General features: G+C 39.2%; 1 protein-coding gene across 5 annotated transcripts in view; it reads left to right on the top strand.

Moving 5' to 3' along the window:
* Positions 1-17,164, top strand: part of ITGB8 (integrin subunit beta 8) — a 51,610-nt gene extending 34,446 nt beyond the window's left edge. For 3 of the 5 annotated variants that reach the window (XM_049798703.1, XM_049798702.1, XM_049798699.1), the window contains 6 exons: positions 412-546; positions 3,491-3,896; positions 6,142-6,367; positions 7,978-8,081; positions 9,216-9,379; positions 16,764-17,164. In XM_049798703.1, coding sequence (XP_049654660.1) covers positions 412-546; positions 3,491-3,896; positions 6,142-6,367; positions 7,978-8,081; positions 9,216-9,379; positions 16,764-16,928 — 1,200 coding nt within the window. In that variant the 3' untranslated portion in view covers positions 16,929-17,164. Of the gene's footprint in view, positions 1-411; positions 547-3,490; positions 3,897-6,141; positions 6,368-7,977; positions 8,082-9,215; positions 9,380-9,472; positions 9,774-13,510; positions 15,152-16,763 lie in introns of those variants that run through there. The other 2 variants (XM_049798701.1, XM_049798700.1) reach the window with 2 other exon arrangements.
* The last annotated feature ends 1,206 nt before the right edge of the window (positions 17,165-18,370 follow it).

Raw genomic sequence — 18,370 nt, 5'->3', positions numbered from 1 at the left:
TAGGAACCTTTTCTGCTGGGTAGTTGTATGTATGTTTACTATTTTATTTTAAATGTGTGGCTAAAAGGCAGTGTAGTCTCTCAAACAACACGCAGTTTTTGTTGCGCACAGTTGTTAGAATAGATTTTCAAATTTCGAAAAATACAGTCTCAAAACCATTTTAGAAAAGCTGAAAACATTTTTATCTGGAAAACGTAATCCTCTTTATCAGAATTACCAGTTCACTCATTGTGTGTATTTGGAATGTAATCGGGTCTTTATGTGGGAAACAATGCTTTAATTCATTCCTTTATTCACACAGACAAGCTTTCTTCATTTTTAGTCAGACATAGTAGCAGTACTTGGTGTTAGTCACCAATGCACATTATATGTTGAGATGCAATGTGACTAAAACTTGTTTTCTGGTTATAGAAACTAATCTCTGAAGTGAAAATTCAAGTGGATAACCAGATCCAAGGTCTTCATTTCAATATCACTGCAATCTGTCCTGATGGAAGTAAAAAAACTGGCATGGAAGGATGTAAAAATGTGGGATATAATGAAGAAGTATGTTAATAGTTCTCATTCTTCAAGGAACTGGAATACTTATTTTTCTGTTTGATTGGGATTCAATGGTGTGAAATCTTCTAGGGAATTAACTTAAACTGAAAATGGATTTGTGTGATTAATGATCACAGACTCTCTATTATTCTCTGGTTTCATTTTTCCCGAATCTTATTTTAATTCTCACTAATCTTGTGGAACTAAGGCTCAAAGCTTTTCCTGAAAGCTAATGTCCATTAAAACTCTCCTTCTTTGTCCTCCACTGGGCACAATAGCTGTTTGCTTTGTGATGAAATCTGTATGTAAAGAGGTTGAAAGATAATCACCGGGTGGAAAAGAATCACTGGAATTTGTGTTCCTTGGGTCTCTACTAGATGCCACCTTTCACTCTCTCTAGTAGTCTTCATGTACAACCAGGGTTCTGGATAATTAGTTTATTTTATAAATCATATTAATAAAATTATTTATCACCATTTGGATCTGTACCACCTACTGAATTAAACAGATTGTAAAACTGGAGCATCATGCACCGTGAAAATGCAGGGGAGGATGTCTGGCTAATATAAAGAACATGGTTTTCTTCCCAGAACAACTTCTCTGTGCCTTGATATATTTATTAAATTGCTTGGACTAGTAGAGTAATTCATTTAGCTTGCCAGGAAGAGGTCTGTGTTTCTGGAGAGCAAGGTCAAGGAGTTCTTTCCTTCTTGACATACATCTCAGCTGGTGTGATTTTACTTCTGTCTCTGTTTAGAAATAGCAAAACAAATCAGTAGATTAAATATGTGAATTTTTAAAACATTCATTTAGATGTATTTTATGCTCTTCTGAATTTTGTCTGCATGACTTGCTGCTGATTAGCTTCTATAGTTTAAGGGAGATTTGCTATGTTTTTCTTCTTAACTCATCTCTTCTCCAGTGTTGTTCCCTGTGCATGTCATAAGAAATAGGGCTGGAATTTGTTCTGTTTAATGAAAAGAAAAATATTTATATCTGTTTCTTTTTAATAAAAAGTTGCCAAACCAGTTGATTGTAAAAGATTGCATGTGGTCTTAAACCTCTACTGCTGTTGAAAATGAGCCATCCTCAAGAGATTAATTTATTTTAACTGTAAATCCTCCTTTCAGTATTTGTTTACAGGCAAAATGCTTTTCCTTAATTCTCACATTCCTTTCATTGTCTAATCCTTCTTCCTTCCTTTTCTTACCAAAACACAAAGTGTATTATATTCTGGAAGAATCCTACGGCCTCTTCAGAGTGCAAAACTAACTTGGGCTATTAGCGAGTGTCAGTGTTCACGGTGTCGTAATTATTTAGTCACAATATGTTTTCATCTTTCTGCTGTTGTGTTCAGACCCATCAAATTTCACTACTCGTACGCAAGACATGATTTGTCCTTCCCTCCCATCTCGCTGCCATTCCTCCAGTACTGTGTCGTACATGAAGATGATGTTTTCTAGCAGGGCTCTGTGTTGAATAAAAAGCACATTCTCTAGCTGCAGCCCGTCCTCCCCACGTGATACGCACCTGCCGTATTAATTAATTACTGCATAGCCACACTTTTGCCTCATAACTGAAGGGAAGAAGTCTCATGCACGGAGAGTGTAGGCAACTGAGGGGTTATGTGTGTAGTGGTGCATTTGAGAAACAAGAAGAAGAAAAGCAAAGGGCAAAACAAAGCCTCTGTGCCCCCTCGATACGACATTAAGCACATGCTTCTGCACAACATTCTTCTCCTGTTGTCCATGTAGGCAGCCGCAGCCCTGCTCGCCACAAAGCCACCATTGTCCCCAAGGGCTTGGCTGTCCTCATGTGGGGGCGCAGCGGGAGGGGGAGACAGTGATGAGAAATGAATGGCCTTAGTCTTTGCGGGTAGTTTCAACCTGCTCTGTAATCAGTTTCTTAGGTTTTCTCTTTTTTTGTTTGGAAATCTTTGTTCTTTCGTGGTAGAGTAAAGGTATTTGCTTCTTTTGGGCTCCTTTCTCGCCTTTTCCTCTCGGTTATATTTTCTCTGTGAGGAGGTGAGAAAGAGTTGGATTTCATCAGCAGGTGAAATAGCTCTGTCAGAAGCCTACCGGTCAAAAAAAGCCCCAAAAGCAATCGTGAAATACAAGATTGCTTCCAGCGAGAGCATCACACGTCAGAGCTGTCAAAGAGTTTTGGTAGTTGATGCAAACTCTATGGCAGTCACCTAACCACAAAAATGATGCAGGGTCCTGTGCCAGGACTCTGGAAAGCCACAGGAGCTGCTGCTGCAGCGGGCTGAGGACCTGCGGCATGGTGGTGATGGCGATGATGTGGCCAGGAGATAGGCACTGGGTCCGCTCTGAAGCAGCACTTGGTCTGCCCAGGACCACAGCAAGAGCAGCAAGGCTCTCTTGCTCCATCCCCATTGTAGGAATTGGGAAAAATAATCTGCCACTAAGGTGTGAGCCATTTAGTGGGAGTAGATAGGGCCATCCAAAAAACCTGTGTGGTTTCTATTTGCATGGACCGTTTCTGCAGCAAGAACGTTCATTATAGGTACCTTTTATGAACAGTATCTCCGTTTCTGTTTGTGTGTTGTCTTGCCCAATCTAGTCCCAATTCTCATCTGAGTATTTCTATAATATAACAGAAGGTACACATTCAATAATAACAGGAGGAGGAGGATGGTAACTCGATTACTACTTAACTTGTATTAAACTTGTCATTTGCAACTCTGCTTTCTTAACATGAAAAGTAAGTAGACTGCTGTCAATCTTCTATTATTAGGATTTTAACTGTATTTGTGATGCCTATCATTACTAATATAGCATATTTGACAGATGGCCACTGTGTATTTTGTTATGATTAGCTAGTGCACATTCATATATAGTGTAAGATTCTGCTTTATTTATGTGTTAAAAAATTTAAGCAATTTATAGGAAATAATAATGATGTAAAATATGTCTTTATTTCTTCTTAGGTACTTTTCAATGTATCAGTTACCATGAAAGGATGTGATACAACTGGAGGAAGAAAATATGCAATACTTAAGCCTATTGGTTTCAATGAAACCGCCATCGTTAATGTGCAGAAAAGCTGTGCCTGTCAGTATGGAGACAGTGCAAGGCACAAAAGAGTATGGGCTGATGAAACTTTGTCTGATGGCAAACAGTCCCATTGCAGTGACAATAATTGTAGCTCTAATAGAGATATGCTTCCTTCTGAGAGATGCAGACCACACCAGGACCAGCCCATCTGCAGTGGTCAAGGAAATTGCATAGACGGAAAATGTTTCTGCTACAAAACCAAGCTAGGCAAGGTGTATGGCAGGTACTGTGAAATGGATGATTTTTCCTGCCCATATCACCAGGGAAACCTATGTTCTGGTAAGAGTTTATGTCTGTATTTTGGGTTTTGGCTTTTGGTTTGTTTTGTTTTCTAAAGCTTCTATACATGATGTAGCTGAAAAAAAATGATGTAGGGCTGTCAAGTACAAGAACTGTGTGTGCAGAATTAGTGTGTGAAATGTCCTGAACAGCCTGGTAGGAATTCATGCTCCTCGGCTTTCTTCACCACAGAGGTATGCACTGTCTTCTAAACTTCAGCACTACTTTTTAGGGGATTTATTGAGTTTTTTTGAAGTTTAGCTATTTTAAGATTTAAGAATCTCAGACTTCTTCAGAAGTAATGATACTGATACCTCAGATAAAACAGTAACATTATTCTAGAAAGTGGGTTGATACATTTCAGTCTAATGGGAATATGACATACTAAGAGATTAGAAGGAATCATAACTTCCAGATGAGGTTCTGATTTCCTGATACCCTAAAGCAGTTTTGTGAGAGATACAGTGACACTTGATTTCAAATACTGACATATGTGCTAACACCGTTCGGATCACCTGCTCCAAAAAGGAGAGTGTAAGTGAAACATAAACAGGGAGAGTTGTTAGAAATTTGTATTCTTTTTGTGGCCTACTTTATGTTTTTTAAAGAAAACATGCAAATGAAAATTGCATAAGAACAAAATACAAAACATGTACTTTTAAGTTAGTGTTATTAAGGGAAAATGGAATTGAATCAGTATCGTTACAGTATCTCTACCAGAAATTTTTTTTCCCCTCAGGAGTAATTCAATATTTTTGCATCCTTTCATTTCACTGTGTACTGACCAATGAGTGAAATGAGGGACTGATCTTTTCGACCACAGTTAGATAAACTGAGAGTAATACTATGGACTTTAGTAGTTATTTTGGTTTCGCTCTGCTGGTGACTATGGACTTTACATTAAATGAAGAGAAATAATGTTACCTAATCCTTTGAATACTTCATTCCAGCACAAAGAATTACAGTTCATCTTCTTATTCTTCTTCCCAACGCACTTTGCAAATTTACTACTTCGTAACCATAAGCAGACCTTTCAAACTTAGAAGCTCCTAAAGGCTGAGATGTGGTGCCCTGGTTGGCAGAGGAGACAGGGAGATCTTTCTCTAAGGGGTGATGGGAGACGGTCACCTGTGATGGAGTCCCGCCCCAGGGTACCACAGGGGGAACCTGCTGCCTAGAGCCGTGCCTGAGTGGTGTGCCTCTTCGTGGGATGTTCCCCAGTGCAGAGCCTTGCTCTGATATTTCCTATGATCCCCTTCCCCGCTCCATTTTGCCCAGCCCAGGCAAAAAATGGGGCAGCCTATACCTTGGCCTCACTCCCACTTAGGGGACCCCGTCTGTTAGATGGGACTATCTCTCTGCAGCTGCTCTGTGGATCCCTGGAGCACAAGAAGGGCCATTGCAGTTTGTGTGAAACCTAGGTACTGCCGAGGCATAGTTGAGGAGATTTCATGGGATTTGCTAGACCTGCCTGTGCTTTCTGCGCTATTTCTGTATTTCCTAAAGGCGCTTTCGCGTGCTGTAAAAATGTGGCTAAACATTATCAGCATGTCAGTTATAAACCTGCCTAAATTTGCTACAACATGGAAAACATGGATTTTGCCCTAAAGCTCCCACTGCTTTGCCTGGGAAATTGTAAAGGCCACCAGAGGCTCTTCATAGCCTTTGAATCCTTGAGGCTGTTCATTTGAAGTTCTTATTAAACAACCTACCGTTCATAAGCACAGCACACCCACCTGTTCAGCTCAGTCATCTGTCCTTTAGAAAGGCAGAAAAGCAGTGCTGTCATGCGTGCTTCTGAAAAGAAAAGAAAGAAAAAAACCTGGCATGTGCACATGTACTCGATACTCCCTCCTCCACTGAATCTTGCTGTTTATTTGAATTGAATGCTTTCTTACTAAAGAGAAGTTTGTTTAGTTGGCCTGAAGACTGTTTTCCTGATTGTTGCATAATTTTTAGTCCCCACTGCTTTGATCTAAGGCAACAGGGAAAAATTGTGGTAAAAGGGGTTAGGGTGACATCAAGGTAGCAGCTTTTGCTCAACTTGAACAACAAACAGCAGTCATAAATATGTATCATACTGCTAATTTCAACCCAAATTGTTAACTTAAAAACTAATTAGCAAGCCAAGGTCTAACTTAGCTCTGTTTAACATAAAGCACCAGCAATACAGACGTATGCCTATAAAAATTGACTTTCTATGTTTTCACAAAAGCATATGACTCAAGACTATCTGATGTTGTAGGTAATGGTGAATGTGAAGCTGGTAAATGCAAATGCTATGCTGGCTGGGAAGGTGACCGTTGCCAGTGCTCGTTGCAATCAGCAAAGCACTGCCTGAATTCAAAGGGCCAGATTTGCAGTGGAAGAGGAAAATGCGTATGTGGAAAGTGTGAGTGCACAGATCCAAGAAGCTTTGGCCGTTTGTGTGAATATTGCCCTACTTGTAACAAAGCCTGTGAAGAAAACTGGTACGTTTCTTGTGCTAGACTTGACTTTTCAACTCCTTTTGAAACAAGGAGAAATATTTCTGTTTGGCTAGATGTGTGCTATATTTCCTAGATATTTAGACTGTAGGAAGTTGAAACAATTCATACTTGAGACTTTTCTCTATGTAGCTGAGGGGTTCACACTGGCCATTAAGAGAATTGCATGTCCGTATCTGTGTTCACCAATGTGTGTCCAGCTTTCTGAAGTCAAAGGAGGTGTGGCCTGTGAGTATCATTTTTTCATACATTTATTAAAAGATGGTTCTTCATCTGAAATCTTCTGGGTAGGAAATAAAGCCCATAAATTTGGCATTTTAAAAAAGGACAGTAGATCCTACTCTTTAATGCCAGCAAGCACAATAATATTCTCCACATTTGTTTTTGCACACTCCTTACGCTTCTCAGCTGAAAGAAGGTGTGGAACAAGAGCAGTACCTGCGCATTATTACTGCTGTTGCTCAGCAGAGCAGAGCTGGTCTTACCCAGAAAGCAACACTCTCCGTTACTCAGTTTTAAACCACGTAGTCTTTGCCATGCTGCTTTTAAAGCACGTCACTTTTCCTTACCCATGTAAAGGAAGGGACAGTGTGGATGGAGGTCGAATGAGCAGCCCAAGGAGGAGAGAAGCTAGACCAAGCACTCAGCGGCACACTGAGTGGTGCTGGCTTAAAGAGTCAGCGAAGCCCCGTCCTTGGGCACAGCTCTTCTATGCCCTCCCATCAGCACATGTAATGTTCTGCGTCCCACTGTGGCCGAGAGGGTGAGAGATCAGCCTTTCGTTGGAAAGGGAATTGTGATCGAAACAGAATTGTTGGGGTTTTGTGTTCACTTGAATTATAGCTCATCTGGTGAATATGCTGGAGAGTCAAGCTGGGCCATGTCTGAAAAGGTGACTGCTAAGATTTCAGTAGATGAAATGCAGTTAGCCTCGCTGGCTTACACTTGTTCAAAGTCGCTATGAAATGCGCCTTTAATACATTCAGAAGAAGGCACAGCTTCGTTATAAATGCAGTTCAGGATCGCTTGTGATGTCCATCTTCTGCAAGGCTGTACAGTGAAGATGGTAAGACTGACAGCGCTGCCTCCCACTCTGCTGCTGACCCTCTGAACTGCCCAGCAGTGGGAACTTATGTGTCTTTGTCTTAACGTAGTATCCAAAATATTATTAACAAAGCTGTGTTTCCTACGCCGATCTCTACCCTTCGGTTCCAGCGTGTATCCCAATGAGAGTGATAGATAAGGAAAGACTCGGACTGAACTGGGGGCTGATAGCTGAGGAAAGGATGCTGGACCCTTAGCTATACCCCCTGAAAAACTCACATCACAAAATGCAGAGCAGGGGCCAGATGAAGGTGGCTCGAAGCCAAAGACATTTTTTACTTTATGGCTTCTGACTAGTTCGTTCTGAGAAGCATCACAGGGACAAAATGCTGAGAGAGGCATCACATTTCAGAAAAAAATAAATAAGTGTTGCAATGTTTTTACTAACGACAGGAAGGCATTATGTGCAAGTGATAACGTCAGCCTGTTGATACAGTCTCTTTAATGGGAGTACTAGGACATAGGTTTTTAATTACATTTTTATTTTACAGGAATTGTGTTCAGTGCCATCATTCTAACAATGCATCTCAAGCAAAACTTGACCAGTGCACAACCTCATGCGCTTACCTGATGCATTATATTGATCAAACTTCAGGTATGTGACATTTTCTAGCTAATTTTAGTAAGAGATGAAATTCTGTTGGGATTAATAGTTGAATTCACCACTGTTACAATGTCTTTCAAAAGTGTGTCATATTCTTGCAATAATAAAGAAAGCAAGCAGGAAAAAGAGGAAAATCACTCATAGCTTCAGGGAAAGTAAAAGATAAATAATAACAGGAAATGTGATTGGCAAGCATTGCTAAATCAGATTTCCCAGCTCCTTGAGAAGTCACATCTAACAATAATGAATCCTGCCTGAGCAATGCTTAAAGAAATATTTATAAAAATCTGTTATGGCATCTGTATGTTTTATTACTTTGGATTTGCTTACGTTATTTGACATTACCAGAAACAAGTAAGAATGAAGTAGAATGCTTACCTCACGTTCAGTAATGTTTAAATATTCCTTTGAAGTATAAAAAACTGCACAGTTTTGAGGGCTGTGGAAGAATAAATTTTTTTTTAATAGAATCTTATAAAGCTTAATCATTCCATGCTGCAACAAAAATGCAAGTAAATGGTTACCTTTTGTCACTTCACATTTGTGTATGTTGTCTTATCTTACAGTTGTTCATAAATGAGGAAACTAACTGAATACTTTTCTTATAACTTTAGTATTAATTAAGGATATCTTACTGTGTGAGAGAGGTCTACCAGTGAGGAGAGCACTGGACAATGATTCAATAAACTACATTTTGTTTCATATTTTGCCAGTGATCTGCACTGTAATCTTGTGAAGATTAAACTGTCTTGGCCTCATCCATCTCTAACATTTCATCCTCTCTATTTCAGCTATAAACTCACCGGCTTACAGAGAATTTATGGTGGCCAACACCATGAAGCCTTAGTTAGAAGTCTTAGTTCTGTAGATTAAAGGAATAATGGTTTCACCATTTTTGTACAGTGGATATTAATCGGAATTGCCTTTCTTGATATGCCCTGCTTTAAAAGCTTGCATGTGGCAACTTTTCCCCTTAAATTCCCTTAATCTATTTTCCCTTAACTTTTACCAGGCTTGTGTTACATTTATGCGACGTTACTGTGCAGTGGTAGATAACATCTGTGTTTGAGGGATGTGCCTATTCCATACGTTAGGCTTTACACTTGTGTTTTCCTTTCGTTGCAGAATGTTTCTCTGGACGAAGCTACTTTAGAGTCTTTTCCATAATCTTTATAGTTACCTTTCTGATCGGGTTGCTTGTTGTCCTTATCATCAGGCAGATAATTCTGCAGGGGAGTAGCAATAAAGTTAAATCTTCAGCTGATTACAGAGTATCTGCAACAAAGAAGGTAATTGATTTCAGAGCCATCATATTGAGTAATCTTTTTCTTGCATATAAAAGTTAGCTAATTGTTGATAAAAATTGTATCTTCTCCTTCAAGGATAAGATGTTTTTGCCTACTGTTTGTACAAGAACAGTAACATACAGACGTGACAAACCAGAGGAAATAAATATCGACATCAGCAAGTTACGATTAAACGAAACTTTCAAGTGTGAATTCTGAAGACAGTGTGTTTTCTGCAAATGTCTATTTCCATCATGCTCGACTTTTTAGAAGTTACCTTTTGTACTCTGTCGGAATCTTGACTGTTGCCATATGGTTTTGTGTTGTGTGTTTTGTTGAATACTGTAACAAAGTGACATGTAAGCATATTCACGTAATGTGACTATGTTTGAAACTATAGCTGCTGTATTTCTTTTTTTTTTTTTTTTTTTGTTTGAAAGAGAAATGTGCGTTACTACTGTTCAGGAACATTAGTGTTGATGTAGCACTTTAGCGTATTCTAATTTATTTAGTTATGGCCTAGAATGTAGATATGAACCGGTCTGACGAAGCACTGATCTCACTCTAAATGTAGCTAGTACTGATGTGCTCTGTGGGAATGGACAAAAGCTGTGACTGAAATATTAACATTGCTGTATATTATAGCAATAGATGAAACTATTCAAACACTCTTAAATAGAGTAAGTGGTACTTTTATAGTTCTCTCAGTTGACAGATTCCACTGATTTGTCTGCTTTAGCCTCTTCGCTTTTCCTCATTACTTACTAAAATGACTGGATTAAATGAGTGCTTAGTTACTGGTGTGAGTGTATAGTTGTGTGTGTATACACACACACATGCACACACACACAGAGGTAAATTATATATATAGTCTTTTTATATGTATGATGTCACTTAAAGATAATTTATATCTGATAAAGAGTAATTTTTAGCTTTTTTACTTGTTTCAACATAAAAACTTTTATACAGATTTTAAGGTATTTGGAAACTGAGTGGCTACCGAAAACGAGAGTTCCTCTGTCCAACAGCATAGTCTACATGATGATCACTGCCGGCTGACTTCACCTGTGGAGTCAGCAGCATCAGCTCCACTGCAAGTAGATAAATTACACCAGAGCTGTGTTTGGTTTGCTAGCTACATGTCAGTGTTTTGCCAAATAAGGGCTTTGTTGTTTTTCTATGATGTCAGACATAAGTCTGATTTTACACACATGCTCTTTTTTCTATGTAAATTAGTTGACAGGATTAGCTTTTGTGAATTCTTACATAACTGCTTCAATTTTTGTGACTCTGTGTTGAGAAAAGTCCCCCATGTGATGTGAAAAAGAACTTGCAATTTGGAAGAAGGTGAGGAAAACAGGAGTGTTTTTCTCAAGAGAACACATTAATTGACTTCATGAATGTGGGATCAAATTCTGCCTTCAGAAATGGGCAAAACTATTCTAAACACAGTGGGACCAATATAAGCTTATCTGAGAGCAGAATTTGAGCTACAAGTTCAAGCAGAAGTATTTTCTTACCCCTGAAACCGGCTATAGTGGTAGAAGACATGTTATTGTTATATACTAGTTGGAAGAGTCAGCTAACAGTCTGATTTACTCACTTTATGCTGCCAAAAGTCTGCAAAAATCTGATCAACCTCTAATGCACTAAAATCTTGCTGGCAGAAAGAAGAATAATCTCAGAAGACAGTGTATCATTTTAGCAACATTAATTACTGATAATAAATATTGGTCTGTACTTGTCATAGATAAGAGTTACAGAAACAAAGCAGGATCTCTTTATATGCAGTTTTTAGAAATTAGTATATATTCATATTTCCTATTCTGTATTTCTCCTGTAAATTCCCACTGAAATCTGATGAGTATACATGTGAAAGGAAGGCAGGATGCAGAGCAAATGATTAAGTGTTATGTGAGTGTTTACAGTTTCTTGGGTCATGGATCAAGTGGGATTGAGAAAAATAATATAGAGACAATGGGCCTTCCATTAAATTGTCATAGAAGCTTTAGATGTTAGTGATTGTTTTTTTTAAAAAAAAGTAAACTGGACTATTAAATGTTTCTAAAGCAGTCTTCAAAGTAGTCCCTGAGCTTTCTACCATCCAGGTAAAAGTGTCTCATTTAAAGAAAAGGGGATTTCCTTACACTGACCCTGATTTTAGTGATAGCTTAATTGTAATATCTTAATAATAGATTAATTCCTGTAATGTATCGAGTACACCTTAAAGTTTCATTTTCATTGAAAACCTGTAGAACGGTTTTCTTCCTGTGTAAATTAACAGATTCCGAACAATTGGTTTCAGTGGGATAAAGAGGAAAGATTGATAAAAGTTTACCTGCTATTGCCCTTATCACAATTCATTAGTATTTTTAAGGGAGTAGGAAACAAAGTCTCTGGTTATCTGTTTCACTTAACAAAACAAACAAACAAACAAACAAATTAAAGGTCAGCAGAGGATATCTGAGTATATAACAAAAGATGATTATGTTCTTTAAACAGTGCGATAGATTTTTTTTTAACAAAAAAGATTCCTCAGAATTTATTTCCCATAATGGCCTTTAAAGCATTTACTGAAGTGGTAGCTAATGTTTTTCTTTGGAAATTACCTTTCACTGTTAGAGGAACTTAAATTATGTGGGTGGGGAACAATGGAGCTGGGTTCTTTGTGGAAGAAAGGTTTGAGCTGTAACACCCATCTTCCAGACCCATCACACTGCTACTACTTTTCTTCTGTAGTACTTAGTTGGCATTGCAGTGCTGCCTGTGAAGGGGCACGGCCAGTATTTCCTTATCAGACACCTGCCTGAATGTTTAGTATGCTCTGGTCAAATAGAGCAGGCTCACAGGACAAATTGCACTGTAAGCTATTTGCTGTCCTGAGGTTAAAAAAAAGTATGTTAAAAAAAAGAAGGTTTTTAAGGAAGAAAAAAAAAAAACCACTAAGAAAAAAAGCTTTTCTTGCATCTCCCTCATGGCTTTGCTGTATTGTGGAGGAGGCTAGTGAAAAAGAATAAGCTGCTGCTAATGTGACAGGTCAAGGCTTTTAGAAGGCCCGTGGGGAGCTTATACAGAGCAGGATCCTTGGGAGGAGGCTTTGTTTCTAGGGATGGAATCTATCCATGAGAAACTCTGGCTTTGCTTGGTACTTGTTTCCCTCTGCCTTTGACCATGTTTTTCAGAAGAGCTGCTGCAGGAGATGAATAGCCCAACAAAAGCCTCACTATTTAGGGAGCTGTGTTCCCTCAGCACATGACCTTAAATGAGAAAGCAGCCTGTAATTCACAAGGAATTTCCTCAGCGATTGCAGAAGGACTCTGCTTCCTATAGTGCTTAATATGGGAGATATTAAAGACGAATTAGTTCATATTAGTTTTCAATGTATTGTGCGTCAAAGATGCTCATAAAAACAGGGAAAAAAATATCTAGCCTCAGAATAGAACGTTCCAGACTTCTTAAATAAAGCTTCTTATACTAGGCTTCTTCAAAAAATAAAAAAAAAGTCAAATAATTTGACTGCATGCCTATACCCCAAAATATACTGGCAGATCATCATTGGTTTGGGGAGTTGTTTCTAGATTTGCTCCCACAAACAGAGCATGTGCATGAGTTTTCACAGCCGATTCGTTAATGTTAAAGTCCATATGTATCATTTTCAAATTCTAATCCCACTTTTTTTTACCTTTAACTGATTATTTATCTAACATTTCAGAAATGACATGTTTATGCAATTGAAAAGCATGCATTTTACTTCAGTTTTTTTTTTAAAGACTCTAAAGCGAAGAAATACTATGAATTGGATATTTCCAATCATCCTGAGTACCTTAATAACATTGCTACAGAAGTGTGTGGGAAAATAGCTGTTTCATCCAGAAAACGTGCACATGGTATGCGAGGAATTTTCATTGTGCCCAGCTGAAATTCCCTTACGTTCACAAGGAATGTTGAAAGTGAACCTTAAAAAGGAAGGACATCTGTATAGGCATAGTTTACATTTTATCCATTATTTTCAACTGGATTTATTTTTTCCTCTCTATGGTGCCATGAAAACCTGCTATGTAAAGTATTCTTCAGACTGCAATGGAAAAATTACTTGCCCAGTCTGATCATATATAATATTTGTTTCCTGCTTAGCGTGCATACCTAAATGTACATGTGTTGCAAACCGTGGGAGCGAACGTGCGAAGCAGCCTCAAGCAACCCTTAGTCCTAAAGTAGCCATAAGGCCTAGCGATGCCCAAGGCAGAGAGATGCTGCCTGTGCATTGAAGAGGGACGGCATCCTCAGCAGGCGCAACGCGTCCTACAGCTCCCCGCAGCATCCCTACAGAGATGGCGCTCTGAGACCACACTTCTCCATTTGTCAAGGCAGGAAGCCTCTTCAAAGTAGGTTGGCTTGGCAGAGGTGGTACGGTTTGGGTCCCAGGCGCCTGGCCCCATGGTGGAACTGCATCACATGCAGTCCGCAACCCTCAGCGCTGCAGGCTTTTTGCATCTTTACTCGTCAAAAAAAATGCTTGCGTGTAACCTAGCAAGGGACCGCCTGTGCCAGTATGTATTGTAAACCTGGATGCTGCAGACCTCCATTAAAGCTTCCAGGAAGTCTTTGGGCATCTGCCCATTGACTTCCCACCAGCCCCAGGATCTCTCCCGGCCAGCCTTGAGGAATGTAAGCTGTAGCTGGGAAAGGGCACTTCTCATAGAGGCATTCCTGCAGAGCCAGTGCTGGGTGACGCTTGCTCTGCTCTGGCTACAATTGAAGCATAGTGCCAGTGTTCCGGCTGAGAGGGGAGAGATTTATTTGCTAAGCAGAAATGGAGCAGTAGTTAAGAAGAACACTACTTTTTAATGATGACCTTGACGCTGCTCTGATGCACAGATATTTCATGGATCCTAAAGAGAATTGGAATTCATGGAAAGGGAAAAAAGGTTAAAATTAGCCAGGGTGAATGCATTTCTATAGCGAGCCAAATCAGTGGGGTTTCACTGAGTGCAAGCCAGCTCAGAATGGCTGGCCTTTCTGAGAGCAGGGGGGGGGGCAGGAGGGGGAGAAGAAAAAACTTAAAATTAATAGATTCTTAAACTTTAGAAATGCTGCTCTGGATTGCATGTTTTCTTTGTTTCCTTTTCTGCACAAACTCAAGAGAAAGGTACCTACTCACTAAAAAAAAAAAAAAAAATTGAAAAGTCTGGCATTTGTTAAAATAATGGCTTCTACTCAAATCCTAACATTTCATCCTGATACCTACATTGTGTTTGGGCTGTTTCAGTTATACTTTGAAGGGAGATGTTGAAAGATGAAAGATTCTTTTGGGAAGGCATTAGTGTTGGATGAATTCACTGTGCTAACATCTTCACTTTTACCTACTACTGCTTCAAAAAACAGAGCTACTTTAAAATGTCTTATTTAGCAATGGTGTGACAGCTATTAATAGTACTACAGTTTTTAACTTTCTATTTAACATATACTACCTTTTGTAAAAAGAAGTATATATAGATAAATAATGTTTCTCTAGATTATATGTATAGAGAATGTTAGTAAGGGAAGAGGTTTTACATAAATTTATAACTTCTTACTGTTCTTTTTACATTTTAAATGATACTTCTAAATCACTACTTTTGTTTGGAAATATACTGAATATTTTATTATTTAAAATAGTATAGTTTTATAGCGGTTTATTAATTTCAGTTGACTACTAACTTCTATTTTGATATTTATTAATGAGTTGACACTGTAGTATATTGAGATGTTTATTTTTCTATCAGAGCTGTAACAACTATGACATAGCATTATTTTAATGCAACATCATTGTACTTGCTCTCTAAAAAATAAAATCAATATTTAATCCATATGGATTTTTCATATTTTTAATGTTTAATATGTCTGTGATAAGGTTCACCCCCTTTTAAAAATATTAAGCACTTTCATTAAGGTGCACAAATGTCTTCAAAGGGAACGTATGATTGCAGTTGGTTTTAAATGGAATAATACTGTGTTGGGAGAGACAAAATACAAAGAATACCATGTTTATCAGATGTAGGCAAACAGATGAATGCATGTTCAGGATGAACTTTGAGAAGGTGGGAAGGAACACGATAGCAGTTAGCAGTTTGGAGGTGCAGCTGGTTCATCTTGCGCAACCTAACTGAAACATGAATGCACCAGGAGACGTTAGCACTTTGCAGGGGAGAAGAAGATACTTCTTGTAGAAATACAATCTATAGATTGATAGGTGATTACAATAGCCTTTCTTCTGCTCTGCTTTGTTGGGTGGTAGAGGAGCTGGTTTTCTAGGAATGGGTAAATCTGCAAATGCCTCATCTATGCCACTCACTGCAGGCTTAGGTTGCTTTCTGAGTACTGGTGAAAATACATCACTACATTGGGAAGGTGACACAGGTTCTGTTCTCGAGCAGAATCAATAATAGCATTTGCTTTGCACAGTGCCATGAAATTTCTCCTGAAAAGGACTTCAGACATGCTATGTGTAAGGACATTCAAAATATGTGCTGTAAGACCACGATGCCGCAGTAAGAGACAGCTGTGACACTTAAGATGCCTAACAGACATCACTGGTAAAAGTAGCTGTTCATGCTCCTGACACGATCCAGTTTTTGCTCTAGGGATGAGAGAGCTAGAACCAAGTGACAACTGATACATGCTCAGTCATCACAGCAATTCATGTCCAGGACTTAACAATACAATAGAAAAAGCTGGGAAAAGGTGTACAGCAAAACTAGAAAAACAAATAACTAAATATCACAAGGACAATCTGTTCATCTTTGTTGCTGCTTCTATCAAAGTAAGGAACATAATCCCAATATATGCCTGATGAGATTGAGGCTGAGAAATTTCTTTTCACAGAGGCAGGAGTCTTCAGCCTTCACTGACACACACAGCAAGCACATGCAACCAGTCCTACCAACTGAGAAACACACATTTTCCTTGAAAGCTCTTTATTGAGGGGCATTAATGTTGTCACCAACTCAGAGTAAACATAAACCTAGATCTGGATTTCAGACATGTAATTTAAGCATATAACTTGAGCTACAGGCATAGGGCTTCATTTTGCCACGTGACAGTAATCTTGAAACTAAACCTAAGTGTCCTATAGATAGTGATCCTGGCACCAAGCTCTGCTGCGTACCCTGGTGTGTTGTGGGATGATGGTAAGTGATCTATATGAAGTCTTTCTTCCTATGTTCTGAAATCCAGCACCTAAATCATGTCTATATACCTTAAAATGTCCAGATAATGACAGATAGGGGGTTTGACACTAGTGGCATTGTATTTAGCCTATTTTTATTCACACTCATGAAGTTGTCAGTGAGGGCACAACAATGCCCTAATTTGGCTCTAATGTAACGCAACTGCTATTTTGTTGCAGATACCATTGACAAGAAAAAGGCTTGCTGCTCAGTCTCTCCAAAGAGGAAAGAAACCTAAGTTACAGCCTCTAAAGCCGGAGGAGGAAAGAGATCCTGATTTCAGCCACTTTTTTGACACCAGTCATGTAGGTGCATGCTATTACAGAATTTCTGTCCCTGCATGATTCCCTTTGTGGTAGGTGCAGAATTTGATCCAATAAACAGAGAGGATGGCATTAGGGACAGTTGGTTTGAGTGAAGATCTGCATATGCATGATGACAACCACAAGGCAATGATTACAATTGAGCATGAAGACTGTGTTAACAGACTGATTTTAACTGTTATGGAGTTAATCTGAGAAGTGGGTGGTTTCTTCCGCTTTCAGGTCTACAACAAAGACGAGAACTTTCGAAATACATTCCTGCTACCCTGGGTTTAAACCCAAAGAATTTAAACATATTGTATGAATTCAATAAAAATATATAGTTTTACAGAAACCCAAATGGTCTGAGGCTGTGTTTAGAGCACAGGTACTGTCAGTGTGTTGCAGGGGCTTCTAGCTGCTCATCTTCTGCTTGGGAGTCTTGGGGTGGTCCAAGTTGGGTTGAACTGTACAGAATTCATGTTACCTAGACATAGGCTGCCAGCCTGATTTATTAGCACTAAAGAGGCCCCAACATTATCAACCCCTGGCCCCTCATCCCAGGGAAGCTGTGGTGGGCTGCAGAACACAGTGTCTTCATTTTTGCAAATGATGCTATCCTATCATCTACTCAGCCCAGAGCATAATATGGCCTCTGATTATTTTCTTGGCCTTCAACTGCATGATTCATGAAGGACAGTTACTGTTTAATAAAGATGATGTGTATGCAAGCTGATAAAACTAAATGATTAACCACAAAAGCATAATATTGCCAAGTTATGTCACATATGCTTATTGAAATCAGTGCTTGTGATGTATTTCTTTCAGCTTTGCAGCTTGCCAAGTCCCCCTTTTGGGGCCCTAAGTCTCATCCTAAGCCTCTTGGTTCTGCCTCAGCAATCTGGAGAGCTCAGGACCTATTCCCACGTGGGGTTCCTCTGCTCTCAAAGCTGCTCACAGGAGCAGCCTCTCCCACAAACACCCTTCTGACTCTTTAGCCTTTGACCGTAGCCTTAACACATCCATTCTGAAAGCATCACCGAGGCTGGAAGATACGTGGCTGAACTGCAGAGGAGACAGGGGACATGTCAGTGGATGGGTTTTCCACAGAATTTTTAGACACACCTTCACTTTGCCCTGGACAAAGCAGGAATTTCAAAGACTTCTACAACTTAAACATGGTGATCTCTAGACTACCCTTGTCTTCAGAAGTGTTTAAGGTTGGCTTCTGTCCTTGAATCATTCTGCAGCTGCACCCAGGCTCCTGAGCAGAAAAAAAAGCCAGCTAAAATAAATACTTCCCATCTTTCTCACCTTCCTATGCATCTCTCCATATCTAAATCGGGTTATCAGAGAAAATTTTCCTTACTGTGCCGTCTTTGAAAATTGCAGACACTGAATCAGAGGGCTTCATCAGGGAACAGCTGATAAGGAGAGCTTTTTTTATTTGGGGGCAGACAAGAACAAGTTAAAGTCTGTAGTGC

This window comes from Accipiter gentilis, chromosome 4 (assembly GCF_929443795.1).
Source record: "Accipiter gentilis chromosome 4, bAccGen1.1, whole genome shotgun sequence".
NCBI classification, from domain to species: Eukaryota; Metazoa; Chordata; class Aves; order Accipitriformes; family Accipitridae; genus Astur; species Astur gentilis.
This window is presented reverse-complemented; position numbering and strand designations above follow the sequence as displayed.